The 18,035-nt window shown below is 46.6% G+C and overlaps 1 protein-coding gene across 1 annotated transcript in view; it reads left to right on the top strand.

The window, feature by feature from the left end:
* Positions 1-13,128, top strand: part of lrig1 (leucine-rich repeats and immunoglobulin-like domains 1) — a 32,949-nt gene extending 19,821 nt beyond the window's left edge. The window contains exons 8-18 of the mRNA XM_034533467.1: positions 1,069-1,212; positions 3,418-3,498; positions 5,207-5,278; positions 5,757-5,828; positions 6,027-6,190; positions 7,809-8,162; positions 8,921-9,202; positions 10,686-11,120; positions 11,731-11,865; positions 12,050-12,349; positions 12,760-13,128. Coding sequence (XP_034389358.1) covers positions 1,069-1,212; positions 3,418-3,498; positions 5,207-5,278; positions 5,757-5,828; positions 6,027-6,190; positions 7,809-8,162; positions 8,921-9,202; positions 10,686-11,120; positions 11,731-11,865; positions 12,050-12,349; positions 12,760-12,962 — 2,242 coding nt within the window. The 3' untranslated portion in view covers positions 12,963-13,128. The remainder of the gene's footprint in view (positions 1-1,068; positions 1,213-3,417; positions 3,499-5,206; positions 5,279-5,756; positions 5,829-6,026; positions 6,191-7,808; positions 8,163-8,920; positions 9,203-10,685; positions 11,121-11,730; positions 11,866-12,049; positions 12,350-12,759) is intronic.
* Positions 13,129-18,035: the final 4,907 nt, after the last annotated feature.

Here is an 18,035-nt window from a genome sequence, read left to right as displayed (position 1 = left end):
AGCCCGGGGTATCTGTGGCGCCTGTGTTTGTTTACGTGTCAGTCACGCGGCACAACGAGGGAGATGGCGTTCGGGTTAGTTTGCTCTGTGTATCTCAATGCCGTTTCCTGTGCGCACATCTGTGAAAGACAGATGGGCTCCTAACGCCGTCTCCTCCTCCTCCTCCTCCTGGCCGCTGCACCAGTCGGCGGTTATATGATACATATTATTTTATGATCTAGAGTTATGATAACCCCCACGGCCGATAGAAGAGAGTGACGCGTTTTTATGAGGAGCCTGTTATTGCATTCCCAATGGGCCAGGCTGAGCTGGTCATCGGGGAGAATCTCTGCACACATGGCCGGTCAAGCGAACCTGAGGCCCGGCCACAGAGACGGACAGCGAGGGTAAAGAAGTAAACAATACTGCCTTTGACTACTGTTGGAAAGATACCGGTCTCGGACCGATTGTCATTTATAGTCCAGATTTATCCAGATTGCATTACTACGGAGCAACATTCTTCCCAGAAGTGTTGAGTCGAGTAAATAAACATTTTCCTCATGTCATCTTGAATCTAGCAGCGTATTCTTTCTAAATTCCCGAAACAAGGGAAACGGCTTAAAATAATCCACTGCTCGCATCCAATTTGGATTTTTAAGAAAAGCGGAAACTTGACGGCCGCATTAGAAAATGGGGAACATTTTTGAGTGCTGTTGTACACGCGAGTGACAGCATATTTTCCCAGGGTTTACCACATGCTCAAGTAGGCTTATGCATGGGTTGTAGACGCGTAACGTTCTTTTCTTCCATGTCGAACGGTTAAGACCTCAGTCGAGCTCTCAGGTCTGCTAAGCCCATTCTCTGTGAACGTCTTGTGGCGAAGGGTAAAAAAAAGAGACGGCACAATGGAAAGACACATCACAGACTCGCAAATAGACGTTGAATCAGCCATGAAATTCGAGTATTATGATGTCACGAGCTGCATCAGCGTTCTGCCAACCCGTCAACTCCCTCCAGACCTCACACAGAACGTTTCTCCCTCTCTTTCCTCTCCTCGCTGTCTGTCTGGTGCTCGGCCGCTCTCTCCAGGAATCTGTCGTACAACAACTTGACTCGTCTGGATGAAGGCAGTCTGGCTGTGCTGGGGGATCTCCACTCTCTCCGTCTAGGCCACAACTCCATCAGCCACATCACAGAGGGAGCCTTCAGAGGCCTCAAGGCCGTGCGCGTCCTGTAAGTAACCCCCCCCCCCCCTCCCCCAACAACAACACCACACTCATTACGGTTTCCCCCCGCTGACGATAAGGCTAATGAGATGTGCCACTTGGGAGCAGTGAAAGCTGAGATGTTTAATATTGCTTTTGCCCCTGTGGTATTTGATATTCAGGACTACGGAGTCCCTTCATTTGACTCCAGAAAGCAAGAGTTGTTTACTTTTCAAGACTGGTTTGATCTCATTTGCATTCATGAGCTTTTATTTTTTTTAACATTTCCATGTATCACTTAAACAAAATACAAATACAGGGTTTCTGTGGCAACTCCTTATTTTCCTTGTGTCTTTTCCCCTCCCTTTGTGCCTTTTTTGTGCGGTTTTGTTTTGGGCCTTTTTTGTTTTCTCTTGAACGCTGGTTCCCAACAAACTTGGATCTGAAAGTGCTCCACGTCGCCCACCTCCCCGAGAACCTCCCCCTCGCCTTGAATAAAGACAAGAGGTCTTGCACAAAAAGCCCAAACGGGCCAAATGAAAGAAAAGACGTGAATGAAAAGGGAGAAAGTCAGGGGATAAATCCAGGAGAAAGACCTGGGGGTCTTGGTTCGGAACCAAGGTCCTCTTGGCTGTCCCTCTTCCCAGCGAGTGAGCCAGAGGAGGGGAGATGTGCCAGAGCTCGCTAGACGAGCTCTCTCCCTCAACAGAGGTGACAAGCCAAGGCACATAAGGCCTCTCTCTGTTGGCAATTTGGGTGCTAGATAACTAGCTACAGAGGGAAATAGAGGGAGGGACAGGGTCAGAAGCTTGTGACGGCCATATCTCAGGCCCTGTCTCATATTTTCCTTTCTTGTCTTTAATTGCTCACTTTGTTTCTTTTGGCTTTCCCATTTGAAAGCACTCTTAACTGTATTCTGTCATCCCCTCAGGGGTATCTCCTGATACACGCACCATCTCGGCTTGATTTTGGCATGATCTTTCCTTTCCCCCCTCGTATCACTCCTGCGCTTGGTGTCTTTGAGGCGGGCCTAATCTAATCAGTGGAGGGGAGGAGACTGGGCCCCGGAAAAGGAGCCGGGGAGCTTTAATTGGGCCTGCGCCGCTGGTCGTGCTGGCATGTGGCTGGAGCCTGCATCAGGGTGTGAAAGCTCCAAACAAGCCAGCCTGCCCTCTAATTCGGCCACGGGGGTCGTTGGCTCATCAGGGCCCCCCCCCCCCCCATCTCCATGCCCACGGCCTCCCTGCTCTCCAGCCCCCACCACTGGCCTTGCTTTAACAAAGCAACGGCCATTCACATCCAGCCAGCCAGAAAGAATAGGAAATTGGCAGCCCCTGTCCATGCCGGCTAAGACAGAGGCCAATGGAGACTGAAAAGAACCAGAGGGGGATAAGGGGTGCCTGGCAGGGAAAGAGGGGAGGAGGAGGAGAAGGAGGAGCGTAGGGGTGCTATTGTGGAGATGTTGCGAGGGTGTGGCTGACAATCAACCTCAATGGCCTTTCCCAAGTTTGAAAGAAAGTCTTTTTTAATGCTTCCAAAGAGTCCTTCGACAACCATGCAGAGAAGGAGGAGGAGGAGCGGTGGCTCCTCTGCAGCTATGACTTTGCCTACAGAGATAGTTATTTGGGCCTTTTTGAGAGGGGAAAAGATGTGCATTCAATAAGTGTTTGGAAACCCCCCAAACGCTCCAATAGAAGCCCTTTTTTCGGTTTCTCTCCTTTTGTTTTCGTTGAATCCATTTAGTCTTTGCTCAGCAATGGCTGCTAACCATAAGACCATTAAGACTCTTGGCTTTAGTTTTGGCTGGGCCACACCTGCCACCGATCGGACGAATGGACCCGACTGCTTGGCCGCTCACGAGGCGCTGGGTGTCCGCCAATCTCTCCATGCTGTCATGAATTATACATGTGTTTCCCAGTCAGGATTTTTCGCTTCGGCACACCAATGCACATGCACATATACTTGCGTGCACACTCCTTCTCCACCCCTCTAAGGAAAGAATGCGCTTGGTTGGCAGAGCAGAGCGGCAGAGGGGCTCTTAAGGCCAGGTGCAAAGGGGGGAGGATGATGTCGGGGAGGGAGTGTGGGCGAAGGGGGGTAACCCGTGACTTCCAGACCAGCCTCTGCCAGGGCTGTGAAACGCTTCAGCGCTGGCAGACCCTGTCCCCTGTTCTCCTCCTTCCCTCCCTCCTTGCATCTTTCTTATCCCCCTCTCTTCTCTCATTCTCCACAGGGAGCTGGACCATAATGACATCTCAGGCACAATAGAGGACACCAACGGGGCCTTCTCTGGACTGGACAGCCTCAACAAGCTGTGAGTGTCTCCCCTCCTTCTTTCTTTTATTTCCCTCCGCCTCTCCTTTGCTATCAACCCCTCCTTCTCCTCCCTCTGTCCTGCCCTTCCACTGATTTGGGGATTCTTTCTGCTGTTCTTCAAAAACAGTTTGTTTTTCTTCAAAAGTTTACTTCCAAATCCCGATTAACCCTTCAATTCAGTTTACGGCTGCAGTTTAAGTTATCTGTCTCCCCCCCCCCCCCCCCACATGTCACAAGTATTCTCCCTGAACAAAGACATATAGGGCTCCTCTTCCCTTTTTTACAAGGCATGTTCATGAAACAATCGAAGGCAATATTCCACTCCCGTCATCCTGTGGAAGCCTCCGCCAGTTCCTCTCCAGTTCAATCTGGCTTTCATATCTTTTTTTATTGTTTCACTGTAGATTTATAGCCAAACTGGGGGTCTTTGCCGCTAATGGTTCAAGAAGAAGATCGAAAGATAGAGTGAATCATTTTTATTCTTTCACAATTACTCATAGGTGTTTTCCTTAAGGGCAGCTTGTAAAAACAGTTCAATATCGAGAGTTGGCAAGTTGATAAACAAGATAAACAAGAGTTTCTGGCACTGACGGGCAATCATCAACATGCAGGATGAAAAGATGATGTCCAGCCAAGATGGTTCCCAGTGTGAGCGCCGCTGAAAGAGAAAGAATGGGAGAAAGGGCTTTTCTTCGAGCTGGCAGGGGTTCGCTCTCCAATAGGCTTATTTCTACTTCTCCTCCATGCCTCCGCTCCTCTCGTCCCCCTCTTTCCCAGTCCCTGTTGTTTGGAACTGAGAGAGGGTAAAATTGAGGGCTGCATTCAGTCATCAACATCAAACGGCCCTCTGACCCTGCCCCTTTTGTCACGGCGTTGGCGGAAGCGGCCCCGCGCTGCATCCCGACGCTGGCAAAGCGAGTTATGGGAAAAAGAGATGCAGAGAAGAAGGGGTGAAACATCAAAGTGTCCCACCACACACACTGGGCTGTCCTAAAGCGGCTTGTGAATGCCACCACACGGGAGGGAAGTGGGCCTTACAGATCTCAGCTAGATAAAATGATGAGCAGATCGTACGTTTTATTCAGATTTTTATATTCTTTGATGGCCTAATTCATTTCTTGAAAAACTATTATTTCTCTTTAAAGTAGGGTTCTTGTCTTCCCCGGGACAAGACAGACGTTTGTTTGTGTGTACATGTGGTTGAGTTCGAGTCTTCATTGTGAGCCGGTCAGCCGTGTCTCCTCTTCCTGTGAAGACAGGAGAAAGAACAAGTGTGGGGTAGTGTCGGGGGGGTGGGGGCAGCAACTGATGTCTTGGCTCAGAACCAGACTCGACAGGCACTCGCATGGTAGTGTGTACGTGCTCCGTAGGCCACACATACCCGGTCGTTGCTCTTTAATTCTAATAAAGATAAAAGTGGTCTTTGAAGAGCAGTGCAGAGTCCTCCACCCCCCCCAACAACCCCATCCAATCTCCCCCACCCTTCCTCCTGGCTAATCTCTGCACAGTTCGGATTTCCAATATCCCGCCCCCCCCACCCCACACACACACACACACACACACACACACTCTTATCAGATTCAGCCTTGCTAATTGTGCTTCTCTCCCTCTCTTTTCACCTTCCCTCTTCTCCCCCTTCTCCCCCCCCCCCTCTCTCTCTCTCTCTCTCTTCATCTATCGACACCCTTCATGTTTGGAAACGGCAGGACTCTGTTTGGAAACAAGATCAAGTCGGTGGCCAAGAAAGCCTTCTCTGGCCTGGAAACACTGGAACACCTGTGAGTATCCCACAATGCTCGGCTACCCCTCCCCCTGCCGGAGTGAGAGTAAGGAAGAGAGGGTTGGTGGGTGTGGGGGGGGTCGATTTGCCCAAAATTGCTGGCAGAAAGCAGACTGCTAGCAATTTAATAGCGTCTTTGTAAAAGGAGAAGACGGAGGCTTTTGCGAGTGCCCAGCTGCTTCTTTCTCGTTAGCCTAGCTCGAGCTCAACTCTGGCCCTTTTATTATTATTTTTTTTTTCTTCCCCTGCCTCTGCGCAGGAACAAAGTTATTGAGCATATGGCGAGCTCCGCAGAAGAAATGGAATTCCTATAAGTTCTTTCGCAGGCCTTCGTCAAATGAGGGCAGGGAAAAGCCGGCATGTAGCACACTCGGACATGCGGGCCTGGATATTTATTTATGGTTAAAAGGCCGACCCTTGCTCATGAAACCCTGCGTGTGTAAACAGTTGATGAGACGTGTGCAATGTCCCAACAGGAGCTTGGGAGAGAATGCCATTCGTTCCATCCAGCCCGATGCCTTCGGTAAAATGAAGAACCTCAAAACCCTGTGAGTACCCAATGCATTCACACCAATACACATGCATTTATGTGCACAACCCCACATGTGCAGAAACAGCCGGCAGCCTCGGTTAGGATCGAAACCTCAGTGCTTTTGGCATCCGTGCACGCCGTATCAGAAAGCGCGTATCCAGTTACAGGTAGATGTGATGTTTACACCACATGTACTTACTCCTCCCCTCTCCAGTCTCATTCAGAGCAACAGCTTCCTGTGTGACTGCCAGCTCCACTGGCTGCCCGACTGGTTGGTGACACGCGGCCTGCAGGCCGGTGTCAATGCCACCTGTGCCCACCCGGAGAGCCTGAAGGGCACGAGCATCTTCCAGGCTGCGCCCACCAGCTTTGTGTGTGGTGAGTTATGCATGTGCTGAATCTATGTTTATGTGTGTGTGTGTGTGTGTGTGTGTGTGTGTGTGTGTGTGTGTGTGTGTGTGTGTGTGTGGCAGTGGTGTATAAAGTACCCACAAACCATACTTGAGTAAAAGTAAAGATACCTTACTGGAACATTACCCAAGTATTACATTACATTACATGTCATTTAGCTGACGCTTTTATCCAAAGCGACTTACAATAAGTGCATTAAACCATGAGTCCAAACTCGGAACAACAAGAATCAAGCCAGTACAATTTCTTCAATAAAGTAAAAGTAAAAAGTCACCTATTAGAATACTACTTGAGTAAAAGTCTTAAAGTATCTGATAATTACTGTACTTAAGTATCAAAAGTAAGTTTCTGATATTAAATGTACTTAAGTATTGAAAGTAAAAGTACAAGTAAATGCTGTTAAGAAAAAGCAAAGAGTCAATTTTGAGAATTATTAAGTTTATTCTTTTAAGTGTGTCATGACCAAGGACAAGGAGTTGTGTTGAACATAATTGGGTTGGCTGTGATCAATCCAGGAGCAACAATGTTCAACATAATATATTGTACATAAGTATACTTTTGCATCTACTATGGACTTATCACCATAATTCTCCGAAAAGCAATATGACACTATGAAGGAGTTGTAACAGTGCGTTTATATGTATGCTCATTCCGACTAGAGGATGTAGAGGGCAAATGCATAATATTGTATTCAGCAAAAAATATCAACTTGATGCATGAGGTCAGTGTTTTGAGAAAGGACACCTGCCTCCTTTGACGCGGTTCAAATCGCAATGCTGCACTCGCGTGGTGGCTCCTAACAATCCTGGTGGCTAACGTTAAGATAGCCAACTTAGCGATAGCTAACATTAAGTTAACGCTAGCATTGCAGCACTAGTTGGCTAACGCTAGCTAACATTAAGTTAACGTTAGCCAACTAGTGCTGCAATGATTATAGCTAAGATGACTCCAATCAACAACATCTCACAACTGTCAACACTTCCTCAGCTTACTAACTCGCTAGCGGTCTGTCTACTACTATAATTGTCTCATTTGATTTACGATAGCTAGCGAACGTTAGCCAAACATACACCATGTATAGCTAAATTAGACGATATGTCTCTCCCCCGCCAGAGATATACTCTAATCCGGTGGGAAACACTTGTTTGCAATTGCGCAATAACGTGATTAACCAATGATTTAACTTGCAAGCTAGCACTACTAATTCAACCTGCTTTCTTGGAGTCTGTGTTCCACCACAGTCCCCGACGTTAGTCACATGATTCATTTTTTTTCTAAAGATAGATTTGATTTTGTAGCGAGTAACGAAGGTTTCAGGGGAAATGTATGAGAGTAAAAGTATCAGTTTTCTTTGCAAAATGTAGTGAAGTAAAAGTGAAAGTAAACAGAAAAATAAATCCTTATGTGGTTTTATTTTTCTTTTGTCTCTGTTCAAATTAATTTCTACATAACATTCAGAAACCTACTGAGATGTTTGACATTGGACGGTGATTTATGCTTCTAACTCACTATGTCTCTTTCTTTTCATCTCGTCCTTCTTTTCATCTCATCCTTCCTTCCTTCCTTCCTATCACTCTACCCTCAGACGACCTTCCGAAGCCCCAAATCACCGTGCAGCCGGAAACCTCCGTGACGGTCCTCGGCAGCGACGTGCGTCTCACCTGCACGGCCGCCAGCAGCAGCAGCTCCCCCATGACCTTTGCGTGGCGCAAGGACCAGGAGCTGCTTCGCCATGCAGAGACGGAGAACTATGCCCACGTGCGCGCTCACCACCAAGGCGCGACGTCTGATGTGCCGGGCACAGGCGGAGGCGTGATGCAGTACACCACTATCCTGCACCTGCGGCACGTCACCTTCGCCCACGAGGGCCGATACCAGTGCATCATCACCAACCACTTCGGCTCCACCTACTCCAGCAAGGCGCGCCTCGTCGTCAATGGTAGTTTTTTTTTTACATTTATTTTAGTTTTTTAAGGCGAAAGACATTTTGAGCTGACATTGATGATGGATAGACTATATTACTATCATGGAAGAGGAGAAGTGGGTCATTGTGGTTGTAAAAGATAAGATAGCGGTGCAAATGGAGGAGTGGTCTAGTGTCATTCTAAGAGAAGGCAAACAGAAGTGGGGGAAAAAAAATTATTATGTCCACCAAACACAATGCCTGTTTAATGTTGCACTTGTGAGTTTCCATTGTCCTGGTTGACAGTGGGGCGATTGAGATTCGTGGCCACGCTGAGTTCTTTCTCTTTCACGCGAATGAAGTCTTCCCTCTTACTTGCCGGGCCTCCGTCTCTCCTCGGATGGTATTCGGAACAAATTGATTTATCTGCATGTCAGCGCTAACAGGGGCCATCTCCTCTGCGCTCTCATTCTGCTTTTTCAGCAAGTGGAGAGTATAAATCTTGAGTTCGGTTGCCCGCCCCGAGTCTGCATCAGACCTGGAGCTGCTTCTTTTCTATGTGGTGTAATGGCAGAAGGTGTTTTTACAGCTTTTTTGTGCCTGCTTTGGCTTATAGAAGGGTCAGAGTCATGGGCACCGGCCCAGAAGTTCAATGGTTTGGTTGCCAGCACCAGCTCTGAACCCAAAAAGCTGCGTCAGCAGAATCCGGTTCCAGGTGTGAAAGTGTAAAAAGTCAAAGAAATGTTGACGCACGGACGATACTGATGCTCGCGCTGTGTCCCTTCTGTCCACAGTCCTGCCGTCCTTCTTGAAGACTCCCAGGGACAGCACCATCAGGACGGGCCACACGGCGAGGCTGGAGTGCGCCGCCGAGGGCCACCCGGTGCCGCAGATCGCCTGGCAGAAGGACGGCGGCACGGACTTCCCCGCCGCCCGGGAGCGGCGAATGCACGTCATGCCCGACGACGACGTGTTCTTCATCATGGACGTCAAGCCGGAGGACATGGGCGTGTACAGCTGCACCGCCAAAAACACAGCGGGCACCGTGTCCGCCAACGCCACCCTCACCGTGCTGGGTAAGAGCCTCCACCGCTACTACCGGCACCCATTTTGACATGGGCTCGGTGTGACCCGGTGTTGATAATTTTCCCACATCCTCAAAAATTAGCACTTACTAAATAACTTGCCGCTCGGTTGGGAATCGGTCGGTCCGAGGGTTTAGAATGAGAGGCTTTATGTTTTTCTTTTCTCGGCAGCTGTGGCCTTGCTGCCAGGTCAATGGCCAAAGGTCAGAGTTGGGGGTCAAAGGGGGGATGGTGGGGAAGCAAGGGGGACTCACAGAGGGGTGTTTGTTAGGCATTCCCACCCACCCTCCCACCTTCTCCCCTCTCGGTGGGAGAGACAGTCATGGCTGCTTCACTGCAGGCCTCAGTGCTCCCAGTTTATTGGCTGTTTTACACTGTGAAATCAAACTGCGCTCCTATAACCATCTCAGGACATAGATCATCTTTGTGCTTTGTCTTTGAGCTGAGCAAAGCAGTCCCTTGTTAAACGGAGCTGAAAAAAATAAATGTGGGGTGGGTTTGCTAACTCATAATATTTACAAGCCTTAAACATCCATGAACGCGCTCAGAAGCAACTGTTTCTATTTCTAATGTGGTCCGACTGGTAGAGGCGAGAGAGACTTGTTAGACTAAGCCGAGTGCTAATCCACTCAACAATGTCAAATATTGAAGCAAGCGACTCTGCCGCTGGACTGAATCTGTGATGTTTGAGAAACGAAGGGGAAGAAGGGGAGTGGGGGCTGCAGTCGAGGGCTCCCTGTCTGGAAAAGAGTGGCGGGTGAGAAAAATGGGAGCCAAAGAAAGAACTGGAATGGTGGAGTCAGTGTGCGGGGGAAGGTAGGGCAAGTGGGATTTAACGAAAAGAAAGAGGGGGCAGCGTACTAGAGAGGCGGGGGGGGGGGGGGGGGGGGGGAGATTGGTAAAGATGGAGAGGTAGAAAGTATTGATGGAAGAGAGAGGGGCAACTGAAGTGGGTTAAGTGAGATCTCTTAATCTGTGTATGTCCCACTGTGAGGGGAAGTGCTCAGTCTGAGAGGGGAGGCCTAAGACACACACACACACACACTCACACACTCTCTCTCTCTCTCTCTCTCGGTTCAATGTGCTCCATTCAGCAGAATGTGAAGTTTCCAGGGAAACACTGAACACATTGTCCCGAGAGGAATCTTGTTTGTGCTGTAATTAAAATGTATGACCAATTGAAGTGTTTATCAGAATCAGTCAGCATTACAGATGTGACCTCAGATGTATAAATAGGATTGTTAGATGAGCCCGACATTATGAGATGAGCTTTCAGTGGTCGGATATCAAAGTCAGAACGTCCCACTTTGTGCTCGGCCGCTGGCGCTGACTCACCAGTCTGTAATCAATACTGTGAACAAGCAGAAACCCGAGAGCAGACACCTAAAACGTTGGTGCAAGAGAATAACAAAAGAATAATAGAAATCACGTACCTCAGGAATCCTAATCACTCCCCCACCTCCCCCCCCTGCAGAAACACCCCACTTGGCCCAGGACCTGGAGGATCGCAGCGTGGTGATCGGGGACACGGTGGCCCTGCAGTGCAAGGCGCTGGGCAGCCCCCCGCCCCGCATCACCTGGCTGCGCAACGACCTGCCGCTGCGCCCCTCCGACAGACACCACTTCACCCCGGGCAACCAGCTGCTCGTCATCGGCTCGGCCTCGCTGGAGGACGCCGGCCGCTACACCTGCCTCATGTCCAACACGCTGGGCACGGAGCGCGCTCACAGCCAGCTGGTGGTGAACCTGCGCCGCGGCCCCTGCACTCTGCCGGTGGGGCCGAGCACGGTCACCATAGGGATCATCGTCATCGCGGTGGTGACGAGCATCGTGGTGACGTCGCTGGTGTGGGTGTGCATCATCTACCAGACCAGGAAGAAGAGCGAGGAGTGCAGCGTCACCAACACAGGTGAACTTTTTTCCTCTTTTTTTTTTAATCTTGGGTAGTTATATTTTCAGGCAAACAAGGAGGAAAATAGGAGGACAATATATAAGAAATGTATAGAAAACCTATATATATATATATATAAATAAATTATTATTATAAAAATTAATAAATAAAATTATTAATAACATTGTTTTGTATATATATATATATATATAGAAAACAATGTTATTAATAATTTTATTTATTTATTATTTACACCTTTTATGCAACCAGTTGAGTCCCATTGAGATTAAAAATCTCTTTTTCGAGGGAGACCTGGACAAGACAGGCAGCAACGTAAGAAACACATAGTTACAAACAAAACACACAGAATAAGACAAGTTAAAAGAAACTAAAAGTTAAGTGACATAACTGAGTTAATTTAAGAAACATTATTTTGGGGAACCTGCCTCTATTGCTTTCATTTTATATTAAAACGCAGTAAGTGGTATCAGTTCTTTGAGTTTTAGATTCTTCTGTAACACCTTCAAGAGTGACCATATATATATATATATATATATATAGCTCTGGCGTCACAGTCCCCACAGCCCTGGTTGTAATGCTTCGTGTTCGGCTCTCTCATTTCCACCAGATGAGACGATAGTTCCTCCAGATGTACCCAGCTACCTCTCCTCCCAGGGCACGCTGTCCGAGCGGCAGGATGCGTGTATCCTAGTGGAGGCCGGCGGTGGACCTCAGCCCAACGGACACATCCCGGACCCCACAGGTACCTGACGGTTCGGTCTCTTGTCAAATGTTGGCGCTCCCCATGAGCAGAGTAGTCTGTGGAGGTGTGCTCAGCTTCAGGAATAATTACAGCAGACACCATAACCACAGTGTCGACATGCAGTTGTTGATTATTCTGTTTCCAAAGTCATTTATTTCCCCTCTCCCCATCCGTCCGCCTGCAGGTTTCGACGGCGCAGTAGTGTGCACGGATTGCATGGAGAACGGCAGCAGCTACTCCAAAGATTCGGACTACCTGACACACGGGTTCGGCCCCGCCGGAGGCTCGGAGTACCAGCAGTACTCGGTTCCCCCGCCTTACTCTCACTGCTATCCGGGGGAGCTGCATGACGCGGGGCCGCACTCAACCCCGCACTCAACCCCGCTCTGCAACGGGACGCCCAACGGGATCCGGAAGGACGTTCAAGGCTCCGCGTGTCCGAAAAACCACAATACGTTACAGCCGAACCAACAGGATAGAAACGGTAAGGGGATCAGAGTGTGGCGAGCTTAAACCTGCTTTGAGCGCTCCGAGGAAAAGCAGACATTTAATGTCCGGTGATATCCTGAGAAGTTATTAGGGCTTTAGGAGCCATTGTCAAAGCAAATTCCCTTCAACATAATATTGATGGGTCGGCTCCTGTATCCTCGTCGCACACGCAGAGCCACTCAGGATATCTCTCTCAGATACAGTAAAGAAGCACTGAGTTCGTTGCACGTCTGGGCCTGATTCGGCCTCTTTAGCACCGAGTAGTACCCGTGGATTTGGCCTCCAAATACCAATTCTCACCTCCACGTGTCCACGCAGCAGCCTCATGCATGCATCCCACTGCCTCTGTACCCTAAAGCTGTGTATTTGTCACTGACGTCTCCTCCCTTTTTCTTTCTTCGTCAGTGAGCAGGGCGGGACCAACGCCGGCGTGCCCCCCATCACTTGAGGACTCCTTCCACAAGCCGGTGAAACTGTCCGGCGGGTCGGGCCGCGGAGGTCTCGACGGTGACTGCGAGTCTGACCTCAGGCAGACTCTGCTGTCCAACGGACACACCCTCAGAGTCTCTCAGAATGAGAGCGCCCCCCTAAGGAGAACCAGCGACTAGCAGGCGCTCCTTCCAGCCCAAAAGCCGACTCGCAGTAGCTGAGCGGACTTTTCTTTTTCTTTTGCACTGGGAAATAAACTCCTACCTCATATCGAGGCGATTGATCCTGAGCCTCCTGAACCTGGACTGAAAGGGAGCAGCGGGAGGAGTGAGAAGCAGGGGGCATCCGGAGTTTGAAGGTGGAGCTTGTGTGGGTGGCGTCCCATCCGAGCGTATCGGCTGTACATAGTTTAAAAACCTTCCTTTTTGGGAGGTGACCAATAAGAATTCTAGCTCCAAAAAATGTGACTTGCATTTGAAGCATGTAAATGTAGGGAATCTTGTACACTATATGTATGTGCAGAGGGGGGAAAAAAGAGAAATATGCCTTTTGGACATTTGACTGTACATAAGAGTTTTCGTATATTATATATTATATAACTTTTACAAAAGAGTATTTGAATTTATGTGCATGACAAAGAAAGGAGTGATGGTAATTTTATTTTTATTCAAAAACTAAACTAAACACAAACAGCCTTTTTCAGCTTTTACCAACATTCAGCTGCGGTGCCTTAATGCATGATCAAAGAAAACCCAACTTGTAATAGCATATATCAAGACTTTTATTTCATTTTTTTTTTTTTTTTTTTTGGTGAGAGATACTGGTACGCTCTTTATAGCAAACAAAACACTTGATTGCACTTGAATGTTTTTAATTTCTTTGAGACAAACCATGGCCTTACAGAAAGACAGTTCACGTTCATTGTTATTGTATGAAGGAAGAGCTTTGATGTCCATTATTTTTGGGTACGTCAAGATGGTTCAAGCTGGGATGTTTTGTCGACAGTCGAGTTTAAAGCACTTTTTGTATATGGATGGTGAAAGTAACCTCCGCGTGAGGGGGCGTAACCTCCGCGTGAGGGGGCGTAACACCACGTAGACGCGGTGAAGCCGGCGGCACACACCGATCCATTGAGGCTCTTCCACCTGTTTCACAACACTGCTGGTGACTGAGAGGCTGCTCTCACGGAGTTGGGAGAACGTCCTCGTCTCGAGTTTTCAACCAAAATTCGATCAAAACTTCGTCCGACAGCGGTTTTCATGAGCAGTCAAAATCAGTACTGATCTCTCGGTATGGACACGGGACACATGCCACGTGTCCGCGCTCACGTTCATTATAGAAATCTACACCTCGACGGCACACAATCGGCTGAATGCTTGATGACACCGCTCTGACGCCCTGGGTTTAAGAGACCTCACATCGGATCAGAAAAAAACTCCCCAAAAATAACACCACAATGTAACCATACCTTTCTCATCATCCCCATCATCACTACAGTTCAGTAATGTTTGAGGTAGCTAAAGGTTTATGCTGTGAACGGTTGGGAAGCTTGTGAAATGTGCTCTAACCAAACTTGGGAGGACTAACGCAGTCCGTCTCTCTGGACGGTCCCCCTTCCCTGGACACACTGGGTCAAAGTAGTTGCATTGCATCATGGGAGCATGCGTTTCTCCAGCGAGCCCTCGTCTGACCTGTGCTCCGTGACCAGCGGCCTTATCGAGGTAAACCGGAGGACACGCTCCTCTGGTTAAACCCGATAGCGCCGGTCAGATGGGCTTTTTCTCTTTTCTTTTTTTTTTTACACCAGTAAGACCAGCTGGAGAACCAATCCCAGTGTAGCAGGTGAATGGGACAAAGAGGGAGACGGTTCACGTTGGGAGTAATTTATTGAAAACAAAACTGTATCTGAAAAACCGTTTAAGCCGTGAAGTGTCTAACATGGCATTGAAGTGTCTAATAAAAAAAGAAAATCACATCTTGCTATTTTTGCGAGCCTGTTTTCCTTCATGCATATTATGAACACGATGAAATGAGTTTTTAATGTTGCAGGATTTCATAAAGATTTTAGAGCGAGTTCAGCTTCTGATAAAAGATACAATGCTGAAGTCACCGTGTAGATGATGAAATTTGAGTCCTAATTTGAATGAGCCTGTTGGAAGGCCATAATAAACCAAAAATATACAATCCATTTAATCTTATTTCCATTTTATTTTTTGTTCACATCTCATTTTGAAAACCAGACATATACCACGTCCACCTGGGCTGTTTGAATACTTCTAAGGAAAATATGATTTGACTCAAACATTTTAAGTAATATGAGAGAATACAATAATATAGAACTTGACTTTTAGATTTCGTGACATGTTTTAAAGAAGCCAAAAGTCCGTGTTCTCATCATATCCCCAAACAGCTTTTTAATTATGGCATCTGAAAATCTTTTTAATGATCACACTTTGGTCCTCATTGCCCTTCTCTGGCTTTGGGTGCATGTTACGCCATGTTACTGCATTATAAAACACCTTTTTATGCTTTAAAAAAAATGTCAATTACAATAATGAATCGTGTATTCATAGTCAAATTTAATTTGTATTCTTTACGGATTATGTTTTAGTCTACGTCTTGTATTTTAACGACGCAGACATCTCTGGATTGTGGGAGGAAACCCACAAAAAATAATTAAAAAAAGAGAAAGAAGTTATGTAAATTAGTCTGAAAAAGTAAATCACTTACTCTTTCTTTTAGTGACTAACTCACATAATAATGCATATGCACATGCTTCATTCGGATGTATGGGCATTCTTTATGGGGCAGCAACAACTGATCATTTACCTTTTTCTATGTCGATGAATGTTGAATATCAGCACTATCTAGCAATGGTATAAGTGTCCACACAGAAAAACTCAACTGGTCAACTCTCACAAAGAAGGACTTTATTCGCAACGCTTTTGGTGTGAACGCGGCACGTCCCGGCCAAAAAATAAGAATGCCAGGGTACATCCCAGTCCCCACATGTCGATGGCTTCACATATGGGGAGCCCCAAGTCCACCTCCTGAGCCCTGTACCCACAAGGTTGCATGATCATGCCTGTCTTGACTTCAGAGTCAGGCATGCAAAAGAGTATTTAAATGTATGTGCGTGACAAAGAAAGGAGTGATGGGTATTTTTATTTTTATTCAAAAACAAAACTAAACACAAACAGTTTTTTTCAGCTTTTACCAACATTCAGCTGCGGATGCATGATCAAAGAAAACCCAACTTGTAATAGCATATATCAATACTTTTATTTCATTTTTTCTTTGGTGAGAGATAATGTTACGCTCTTTATAGCAAACAAAACAAAACACTTGATTGCACTTGGTTTTTTCAAACCATGGCCTTACTTATTTTTGGGTATGTCAAGTTCAATCAAGGAGAGACCAGTTAGATAAAGAAAGGATACATTTATTAAGTTATTAATAAGTTTATTGTTAACAGATGATATGAAAAGATGAAGAGTCTTTGGCGCTTGGACTCCCCCTAGCCCCCTCCCCCTAGCCCCCTATTCAATCCCCCCCCCTCTCACGGAGAAAACCCACGAAAATAATAAAAGAAAGAAGTTATGTAAATTATTCTTAAAAATTAAATTAAATCCCCCCCCCCCCCCTCTCACACACACACACACACACCCTGTGCTCTCTCTGTGTGTCTCCAACCCACCCCCCCCCCCACACACACACACACCCTGTGCTCTCTCTGTGTCACTCCAACCCCCCCCCCCCCCCCCCCCCACACACACACACACTTTTATTTATTTATTTATTTGCACAATTCAAACAATACAATCACAACATCTCTGGATTGTGGGAGGAAACCGGAGCACCCGGAGAAAACCCACGAAAATAATAAAAGAAAGAAGTTATGTAAATTAGTCTGAAAAAGTCAATTCAATCCACCCCCCCTCTCACACACACACACACACACCCTGTGCTCTCTCTGTGTCTCCAACCCCCCCCCCCCCCACACACACACACACACACACACTTTTTTTCGAATCAGGAAATTCAATCACTTACTCTTTTCTTTTAGTGACAGACTAACTTACATAACCTGGACCACCCCAGAGAAAACTTATTCCTTACGGATTATGTTTTAGTCTACGTCTTGTATTTTAACGACGCAGACATCTCTGGATTGTGGGAGGAAACCGGAGCACCCGGAGAATCCCACGAAAAAAAAAAATAAATACAAAAATGTTATGTAAATTAGTCTGAAAAAGTAAATCACTTACTCTTTCTTTTAGTGACAGACTAACTCACATAACTTGGACCACCCCAGAGAAAACGTATTCCTTACGGATTATGTTTTAGTCTACGTCTTGTATTTTAACGACGCAGACATCTCTGGATTGTGGGAGGAAACCGGAGCACCCGGAGAATCCCACGAAAAAAATAAATAAATACAAAAATGTTATGTAAATTAGTCTGAAAAAGTAAATCACTTACTCTTTCTTTTAGTGACAGACTAACTCACATAACTTGGACCCTCCCAGAGAAAACTTATTCCTTACGGATTATGTTTTAGTCTACGTCTTGTATTTTAACGACGCAGACATCTCTGGATTGTGGGAGGAAACCGGAGCACCCGGAGAATCCCACGAAAAAAATAAATAAATAAAAAATGTTATGTAAATTAGTCTGAAAAAGTAAATCACTTACTCTTTCTTTTAGTGACTAACTCACATAACCTGGACCCCCCCAGAGAAAATTTATTCCTTACGGATTATGTTTTAGTCTACGTCTTGTATTTTAACGACGCAGACATCTCTGGATTGTGGAAGGAAACCGGAGCACCCGGAGAATCCCATGAAATTTTTTTTAAAAAGAAGTTATTTAAATTAGTCTGAAAAAGTAAATCACTTACCCCCCCCCCCCCACACACACACACTTTTATTTATTTATTTGCACAATTCAAACAATACAATCACAACATCTCTGGATTGTGGGAGGAAACCGGAGCACCTGGAGAAAATCCACGAAAATAATAAAAGAAAGAAGTTATGTAAATTAGTCAGAAAAAGTAAATTCAATTAAATTAAAATTCAGTTTATCTTGTATAGCCCAATATCACAAATTACAAATTTGCCTCAGAGGGCTTTACAATCTGTACACATACGACATCCCTGTCCCAGGACCTCACATTGAATCAGGAAAAACTCCCCAAAAATAACCTTTCAATCACTTGCTCTTTTCTTTTAGTGACAGACTAACTCACA

Source organism: Cyclopterus lumpus, chromosome 5, assembly GCF_009769545.1.
Source record: "Cyclopterus lumpus isolate fCycLum1 chromosome 5, fCycLum1.pri, whole genome shotgun sequence".
NCBI lineage: Eukaryota > Metazoa > Chordata > Actinopteri > Perciformes > Cyclopteridae > Cyclopterus > Cyclopterus lumpus.
This window is presented reverse-complemented; position numbering and strand designations above follow the sequence as displayed.